The sequence below is a fragment of the Aedes aegypti genome, chromosome 1, assembly GCF_002204515.2.
Source record: "Aedes aegypti strain LVP_AGWG chromosome 1, AaegL5.0 Primary Assembly, whole genome shotgun sequence".
Lineage (NCBI taxonomy): Eukaryota > Metazoa > Arthropoda > Insecta > Diptera > Culicidae > Aedes > Aedes aegypti.
In genome coordinates, this window is record NC_035107.1 from 72,056,822 (window position 1) to 72,066,705 (window position 9,884).

The 9,884-nt window shown below is 37.8% G+C and overlaps 1 protein-coding gene across 4 annotated transcripts in view; it reads left to right on the top strand.

Moving 5' to 3' along the window:
- The window catches only part of LOC5578886 (DDB1- and CUL4-associated factor 10 homolog), a 118,574-nt gene extending 110,105 nt beyond the window's left edge, over window positions 1-8,469 (top strand). For all 4 annotated transcript variants that reach the window (XM_001664044.2, XM_021839620.1, XM_021839625.1 and 1 more), the window contains one exon: window positions 7,277-8,469. In XM_001664044.2, the coding sequence (XP_001664094.1) occupies window positions 7,277-8,044 (768 nt within the window). In that variant the 3' untranslated portion in view covers window positions 8,045-8,469. The remainder of the gene's footprint in view (window positions 1-7,276) is intronic.
- The last annotated feature ends 1,415 nt before the right edge of the window (window positions 8,470-9,884 follow it).

Here is a 9,884-nt window from a genome sequence, read left to right on the forward strand (position 1 = left end):
GAATTATTTTTTATTTTGTTCAGCATGTTTTGTTGAATCGAAAATAGGAAAGGAAATATTTATGGTGCTTGCATTAAAAAATCCGTCAGCAGAACAACCCATTGCTTTATGTAATCACATGTTATGGGTTATCCATAGATTACGTCACCTTTTTTCTTCCTAAAAAGGTTCAGGGAAACGCAACGATTCATACAAAATATTCGCACTTTTCATTAAAAAATGTGCCCAAGGTTAAGAGGGGTTGAAAACTGTACAATTTATCGCGGTTTATGGATGTCCCCTAATGTTTTAGAAAAGCTTCAATAAATGCGTCAGGAGGTGAGGTGTAGGTTCAATGGTTTGTTTCGTATAATTTATACAATAGGGGGTGTCCACGAGATACGTGTCACAAAAACATACCATTTTCTACAACAACCCCGCCGATCCGCCCCACGTCACACTTTTTATATGGATTAAAAAAACTTGAATGATTCGTTACATCTTGCAGAACACCTCCTTCCCCCTAATAACATGACGTACTTAATGTATGATCCCATATATGATTCTCGATCTATTTCGAGGCCCATACTGCCGTTGGTTCTACGCTGGGAGGGAGGCACCGATACTACACACGAAATATAAGACAACATTATTTTGAAATGCAAGATAACTCCAGTATGCCAACAACAATCAAGGCAGGCTTCGAGAAAATCGGTAGTTTCCTTTTGTTGTGCACCTTCGATCTTTCCTGACAAACATGAAAAAAGGGCCACAATTTTCTATGCACTAAATATTCATTTTCATTGGAAAAAAAGTAGAACGATGCGTTTTTCAATGCTTTATTTTCAATCAGATTAACTCTCAAACCCCCAACTCTGACTTTTCATTAAAAATGAACTTTAAAAAATCATAACTTGGCAAATTATTAATCAATTTTGGATCTTTTGGTCTCAAACAAACCGCATACTCCTCAAGGTTTATTGTGTTCCGGAAGAAATGGGATTGGCCACTTGGTTCCGGAGTTATTCCGGATTCAAATGGGGTATATTCGTTCCGGAAGTGATAGTTCCCTTAGATTTTTCAAGATTAGCGGTAAGAAAATTATTCATTGTGTACTTTCTGTAAGTAAAAAGCTGCCAGAAGGTCGAATGACATTGGTTCTCATTGATTCTGGCCATTTCGGATACCCGGTCACCTGGCACCGGTTCCTGAATGTACCCAGAGAGGACACTTTCTGAAACTCTAAGAATACTACCGTGCGACGGCTCAAAATTCATGATTTTTTATCCGGAATATCACAGATATAATGCCAAAGACCAATATGAGGTTCTGGCCACATCTAGATACGCCAGAATCGGTTCCGGGAGGGCCTCAGTAGGACACTTTCGTAATCCTACTCACTCATACCGTGCGACGGCTCAAAATGCCTGATTTTTTATCCAAAACATCATAGATATAATGCCAAAGACCAATATGAGGTCACATCCGGATACCCCGGAATCGGTTCCGCTAGGGCCTCAGTGGGACACACTTGTAATCTTACTCACTCATATCGTGCGACGGCTTAAATTTCATGATTTTTTATCCGGAACATCATATATATAATGCCAAAGACCAATATGAGGTTCTGGCCACATCCGGATACCCCGGAATCGGTTCCGGGAGGGCCTCAGTGGGACACTTTCGTAATCCAACTCATTCGTATCGTGCGACGGCTCAAAATTCATGATTTTTTATCCGGAACATCATAGATATAATGCCAAAGACCAATATAAGATTCTGGCCACAGCTGGATACCCCGGAATCGGTTCCGACAGGACCTCAGTGGCACACTTTTGTAAATCTTCTCCTTCATATCGTGCGACGGCTCAAAATTCATGATTTTTATGCTGCACATCATAGCTATTATGCCATGGATCAATATAATATTCTGGTAGCATGCGATTACTCCAGAATTGTTCTGATAAGACTCATATGCACTCTGTGTAATCTTCGTTGAATCCATTGAGATAGCTTTGGATCCATATCGATAAGTTCATGAGACATTTCTGGCTAACCGTTTTTGTCAACATAAAAAACACGATAAAAAACCGTGTTTTTATTTTATTTCTTTTATCGCGGATTTAAATGTTGTTTTAGCGATTCGATTATCGAGTCCGACCTGTATTTGAATCTATAGACATATTAAGACTAGTTTGTTTTTCATTACACAATGCAACTCAAATATTTTTCATTTGTTATTATATTTGTATGATGCAGTGGCCTAGCAAGATATTATTTCTAGGAACATTTGGGGGCCTTGAGAAGAAAAAACATTTTTTGACCAACGTACACAAAAAAATACTTTTTCAAACTCCCTTTTCTTACCTACGTCCAAAACTGCTAAACCATTCATATTGTATAGTGCAATACTAAATTATCTCAAATTTATGCACAAATACTGAAAAACAAGAATATCAAATATCGTACTCCGGATAATCGAGTCTAAAATTCCGGATAATCGAATCCCGAATAATCGAAACCGACTTGTACTGAAATTATATACAAAAAAAAAATACATCATGGGTTATTCCCGATCTTGGTTATCTTAATGTTTCTTTGTGTCTTTTTTTTTTCAAAATAGTTAAATTTAATCCGTGTTTATAAATACAAAAGTATGATTAAAAACAACTGTTTGATTTTGACACGGTTCGATATTGGCAACATGATTTTTTTCTGGAATTCTGCCAAAATCAAACGGCACTATACCTTATCAAAATTTATAGAGTCTCTTTTATAAATATTGTTGAAAAAATTAAATATTAAGAGAAAATTCTAAGACATGTTCGCTGCAAATTCTTTTGACTATTTCATCCTGTATATCTTTTATGACAACATGTTGTTTTTTGGAATTCGTTCGCAGTGCTAAATACATTCTTATACAATTTATTGTTAACCTTGATGAAATTGACTAGAGAAAAGTATTATTTTATTTTCAGTTAATCTTGTGGCAGAAGTGCTCCAAATTTAAATAATAAAGAAATTTGAAAATGTCTTTGAAAGTCACATGATGAAATTCTATATCATTTGTTAAGCTTTGATGCTGGTTCATACACTACATCGTTTTATTAATTTGTATTCGTCCTTAAAATGAAGCCATTTTTTACAACTTGTATCCCTTATTATACAGTATTGGACAAAACATTTGCAACTTTTTCGATTTTCCATACAAAATGACCAACTTTGATAAACTATATCTCAGTTATTTATGGACAGATTTGAATGAAATTTTCACAGAATATCAGACATAACTTGAATTTTAACATATTTTTGAAGTTGAAAAGCAGTAACGGTTTGACTAAAGTGAATTTTTTGACGATTTTTTATAATTGACATAACTAAACATATTGAAGGAATAGCTTCGATACCAGCAAACTTGTAGATTTTGACAAGATGAATAAGTTTACTGAAGATAGTTTTTTTGTAGAGCTATCAGATTTTGAGATAAAAAGTTTTGAATTTTTCGTCGAAAATTACACTTTAGTAAATCCGTTATTACTTATAAACTCGTGGTTGGAAAAATTGTTCAAAAATATATGTTAAAATTCAAGTTATATCTGATGTTCTGTGAAATTTTCATTCGAATCGGTCCATAAATAACTAAGATCTAGCTTACCAAAGTTGGTCATTTTGTATGGAAAATCGAAAAAGTTGCAAATGTTTTGTCCAATACGGTAGTTGCTAACGACAGTATTGAAATTAGTAGCTAAGCTCTTCCGTGAGCTCCTCCCAAACAAAATCACCTAGCATCAATTTCTCCAGACTACCAATTTCCTTCCAACACTGTTGACCAGTTCCTTAGATGAGTCAGCATTCGCATCACGCTGAATTTGTTCAACGCGTATTGACCTTCAAATCTATATTAGATTTTCGTCCATGCTAACTCTTCCTCCAGACTACAGCTCAGCCTCCAGGCTATATCTCCACGAAGAGGTTCTGCTTCCGCGTCCAGGCTCTGTGTCCTAGTCCAGGTTCTGTTTCCTTCGAACCAGCCTCAGCATTTCGCTGTTGGATAAACAATTCGGGGTATCCGGATGTAACCAGAACCTCATATTGGTCCACGGCAATATAGCTATGATGTTCATGATGACAATTCATAAATTTCGAGCCTTCGCACGATATGAATGAGTTGGATTACGAAAGTGTCCTACTGAGGCCCTTCCGGAACCGATTCCGGCGTATCCGGATGTGTCCAGAACCTCATATTGGTCTTTGGCATTATATCTATGATGTTCCAGATAAAAAATCATGAATTTTGAGCCGTCGCAGGATATGAGTGAATAAGATTACAAAAGTGTCCCACTGAGGCCCCACCATAACCGATTTCGGGGTATCCGGATATGGCTAGAACCTCATATTGGTCTTTGGCATTATATCTATGATGTTCCGGATAAAAAAAATCATGAATTTTGAGCCGTCGCACGATATGAGTGAGTAAGATTACAAAAGTGTCCCACTGAGGCCTTGCCGGAACCGATTCCGGGGTATCCGGATGTGACTAGAACCTCATATTGGTCTTTGGCATTATATCTATGATGTTAAGGATAAAAAGGTCATGAGTTTTGAGCCGTCGCACGATATGAGTGAGTAGTATAACGTAAGTGTCCTACTGAGGCCCTCCCGGAACCGATTCCGACGTATCCAGATGTGGCCAGAACCTCATATTGGTCTTTGGCATAATATCTATGATGTTCCGGATAAAAAATCATGATATTTAAGCCGTCGCACGATATGAGTGAGTAAAATTACAAAAGTGAGGCCCTACCGGAACCGATTCCGGGGTATCCGGATGTGGCCAGAACCTCATATTGGTCTTTGGCATTATATCTGTGATATTCCGGATAAAAAATCATGAATTTTGAGCTGTCGCACGGTAGTATTCTTAGAGTTTCAGAAAGTGTCCTCTCTGGGTACATTCAGGAACCGGTGCCAGGTGACCGGGTATCCGAAATGGCCAGTATCAATGAGAACTAATGTCATTCGACCTTCTGGCAGCTTTTTACTTACAGAAAGTACACAATGAATAATTTTCTTACCGCTAATCTTGAAAAATCTAAGGGAACTATCACTTCCGGAACGAATATACCCCATTTGAATCCGGAATAACTCCGGAACCAAGTGGCCAATCCCATTTCTTCCGGAACACAATAAATCTTTAGGAGTATGCGGTTTGTTTGAGACCAAAAGATCCAAAATTGATTAATAATTTGCCAAGTAATGATTTTTTAAAGTTCATTTTTAATGAAAAATCAGACGTTGGGGGTTTGAGAGTTAAATGGTGCTCACGTGACATTACTTGCATTATGTGCATGAATTGATTTTTATTCGATTTTTATCACTTTTGAAGAAATACGAAACTGTGTTTTAATCAGTTACGCGCTTTTTTCATGTTAGTCCAATGTTTGAGATCTGGGCTCACAGTGACAGTTCGTGACAGCGGAATCTCGGCTCACTATGACGTACAGAAATTTTGTATTGGTTCCTCCCTCCCAGGTTCTACGCATATTTGTCCCGCGGTCCATAAGGGTTCCATAGAACATGGGACAAGTAGGCGTAGTTCACGTGTTATAAGTAGCGAAGATTCTCAAACGGCCATTTTTGGAACCGATTGTTTTCGCTCTAGTTTTTAACCAATTTGTCCTTATTTTAGCAACAACCTTCCCCGTTCCAGCGCAACGTACTTTTCAAACTTTTTCCTTGTTTGATATCACGTCGAAAATACATTACACTAAACAATAATGATTGACTATGGATTGAACTCAATCGCCGGTTTTATTGTCTACACTTTAACTAAACGCATAGCAAAAGTACTACCGGAGACGTCATTCAAAACTTTTTCCAAAGGTTCTAACTTTTATGTCCACTCTAAAGTACTTTTTTTTCAATTAATTAAACTATTGAATACTGAAACTCTTGTATATTTTAAACTTTAGCAATTATTTTTTAGTGCGTCAAATAAGGAACATAGTGCGTCAAATTAGGCACATTGAAGAATTGATGCGTCAATTAAGGAACCTAATGTGTTCCACAAAAAAAACAATCAAACATGAAGAAAAAAACGTTTAATTTTTTATCTGATTTTTTCCCTAATTCTATAATAGTTGAGCTAGCATAGGTTCAAATTTCAACAAAATCGGACAGATTTTGACGATTTGACAAATGAATTTTCTAAACCGCGTCAAATATGGTACGTCCACGGGTGGTCCCGGCAAACTTCGTCTTGCCATCAAGTAGGCTGTTGAAAAACGCTTTTGATCGTCCCATATAAAATGACAGTTTCGTTCGCGTTCGTTTTTTCAATTTTCCCGGTGAATATCCTAATATTCCTAATATTCCCCGTACAATTCATAGTTGCTACTCCGTGATTGACCAGAACAATCGAAGTTGCACAGGGAATTAATGAATGGGGCTTGGGATTAGCTTACCATTCTTCAATGTGCACAAATCGAGAGCTCAAATTTAAAATTCAATAACGGCGCCGGCCACGTCCTTACGGTCATCGGGGAAGGGAAGGAATGTTAGTGTGACTACCGTTGTTACTAGAGACCGAGATCACCTCTGCATCTCCACGGTTGTCATGGAAAGGATATTGGGTTAGTGGGATAAGGTAGAGATCTGGGAGTCACCAATGTTTGGTGATGCGAACCATGATATAATCACGCCCTGAGAGAGACTCACGAAGAGGAAAAATATCAACGTCATATGCAGCCCAGATTCCCCTCTCACGAAACGTCAAATGCAGCCCACCGTTTTTATGGCTGAAAAAGTGAAAAATATTGTGTTCAAAGTAAACTTATGAAAAACCTCAGTCGGCGGAGCAGTTTTTTCCAAAGTTGCTGATAAATCTAAGCAGAAAATTAATTATTTCTAATGTCTGCTACGTTTGCTGGCATGAAATTTCACTCAAACGGCTATTTATGATTCGATGTGATGCAAACTCAATCATTTTTTGCTGAGAGGTTCATGTGAGAGTTTGAACAGCATGTGCATAGTTGGTTTAAACACAAAGTGGAATCCTTGACGAACAAAATGGAGAAAGAATCATCCAAATCCGCTGACCCGTTTGTAAGCCATTTCGTGACATACAAACACCATTCCATTTTTATTTATATAGAAGAAGAAGAAGATAGATAGATAGATATAGATAGATAGATAGATGAAACACTTGGAATCCCCAAATAGCTCAACTTCTTGCATATGCTCAAGCACAACTTGAAATAACTGCATCACTCATTTTACTATATCTGTATCATTCCAGTGGAGCTGCGTGCACGACATCCAGGAGATCTCATTGGACGATGACATGGACAGCGATAGCGAAGATGATGTTTCAAAAACCGATTCGGCCGAACAACTTCAGGACACGTCCACCGCCGGCGAGGGTGGTGGTGGCGAAGGAGAGGAGGAAAACCCGGAGGACAATATATCGCCTGCAACGGTGGCAGCGGCAGCCATTGTCAACGCAGCCGTTGGGGAACCCGCCCAGCCCAGCCGAATCGGTCCCCACAATATCAATAACAACAACCAGGAATTCCACGCTCCAAGTTCGGACATTTGGGCAGCGGAGGTATCCCTTCGAAATAGGAACCTCCGGGTGGAGAACACCCGATCGCTAAACATGGCCAATGTATACGGCATCACCAGTGGACTGGTTCCCCTGACACCCGCCCAGCATCAGCAGAAGTTCCAGCAGACCATAACGGTTAACGTGAACCGAATGCTGTACTACATCGAGGAACCCAACAAGGGCAAAGGTTTCATCAAGGAGCCCAGCTTCTCGGCCGATGGGCGAGTCATTTGTTCCCCCCACGGCTATGGCATCCGACTGTTGGCGTTCAACGAGCACTGCAACGAGTTGCCATTCATAACGGATCGGGAGGATTGCGTTCCGAAACCGTTCCACGAGATCAAAACCAAACACTGCCACTCGGACGTGGTGGTTAGCAGTAAGTTTAGTCCCAAGTTCCCCCTGCTGGTGTCCGGCTGCCTGCGGGGTAAAATCGTGTGGCACCAACCGGTGCTGTAAGCTGTGTGGTTGACAAAGTACGTTGTAACTGTATGAGCGAAGACGGATGCGAGTTGGATCAGAGTGCAAGTGCGTTTTCGTTGAGGACCATCCCTGGATGTACTTATACAAAAGAAAAAAAAAAGAGAAGTGACTTAAGCTAGAGTTGAATTTTATTAGAAGGATTTATACGCCGATAGTCACCAAGAAAGGAGAATGCCCGGACAAAGATTATCATGGTAAGAAGATACTCCTCTCATTTGAAACCTACCTAACTACCTTCTAGAGATATAAACCACAAGTATGTGTAAGGCATTTAGAATAGAACCAAGTGTAAACCTTGAACCATCACTTCAATGTTGGGTAACCGAAAAAACTTTGTAAAGATTGAATGACTTGAATTCGATACATTGATAAGTTACATACCATAACAGTATGAAGCGAAATGGTTTATTGTACTTTTGAAAGAAATTCCATGCTTTCGACGGAATATGAAGTTACACTTATGAAATCTAGTTGTGTAATCTGATGCCGAGGCATTTTATTTTAACCCTATCTTTCCCATAGTAGCACAGGTGATCCACCGATTTTCGACGAACGCTAACTACACCGGATTGCCACGATTAGCTTAATAATGATTGGAATAAACTTATACGCTCATTTGTCTTATCAAACATCGAAATAAGTGACCCAAGTGTCAAACTATTGAAAAACAATCAACTAACTATTGAAAAACAATCAAATTTTTTATGATGATTTTGAATAATATAGCTCATTTGCAACAACTTTTGTTCAAGCACTTATTTTAGAAACACCATTTTGACAGTTAAATTGTCGAACAAAGCTGTGGGAAAGAAAGGGTTAAACATGTGTATCAATCTCCCATATTCTTGTTTACGTTTCAACCATTCTATCGAAAACCATGTTACATTCTCGTTTCAATTTATTTGTTTTTTAAAACTTCAATGCAATTTTGCTCGATGAAGGGCCTTGTAGCGGGTCTCTTTTTATAGACGGCCTCTATTTTAATGCAAGTCTCTTAAAGTCTCTATTTCCAAAGGATGGACTCTAAAATCGGCCAAAATAGTCTTAACCCTCTAATACCCAACCCCGCCTTTAGACGGGGTACACTTTGGAATTTTGTATATTTTTTCGTAGCTCGGAAATCAAAATATTTTTATTTTTGGCTTATACTTTGACTTATAACAGGCAGATTAGAAAAGTTTTTTATGACTTTTGAAACTTTTTTGTATTTTTGAAAATTGTTTAAAAAATTGTATTCTTATATAAACTATAAGTGCCCGGGGTTAATTTTACGTGTAATATAAAAAATCATACCTTTTATATTTTTCTACGATCGACCTATCACAAAAGAAAAGCCTGGTGGTATCAACATAATTTCAAACCTGTTTTTTCCGTTAGTTACACGGAAAATAAAATACGCTCCGAAAAAAAATTGAAAATTTAATATTTTTAAAAGCACCGCAAAAATTTAAATTTTTATTATTGCCAAAAATCAACAACCAGAAAAGGCTTCAAGAAAAAATGAAAAAAGCTAGGGATGTTCAAAAATAAAAATTATAAAAATCAAAAACCAAAATTTAAAAATTTGCGAATAAAAATAAATAATTGCCCGAAACGTGTTTAGAACGATTTTAGATTACGAAAAATAATACTTAAATCGAAAATAAAAATTTGGGTATTAGAGGGTTAAGAATCGCTATTTTCTTCTTTCTTTTTTCAATAAATCCAGGTTCATAAATCTAGAGATTCTAGAAAAAACCTTCAGAGAATCTTATGCGATTATTCTCCAGGAATTTCCTTCCGTTTTCATTCTCCGAAGATTCAGGATTTTTTCTAG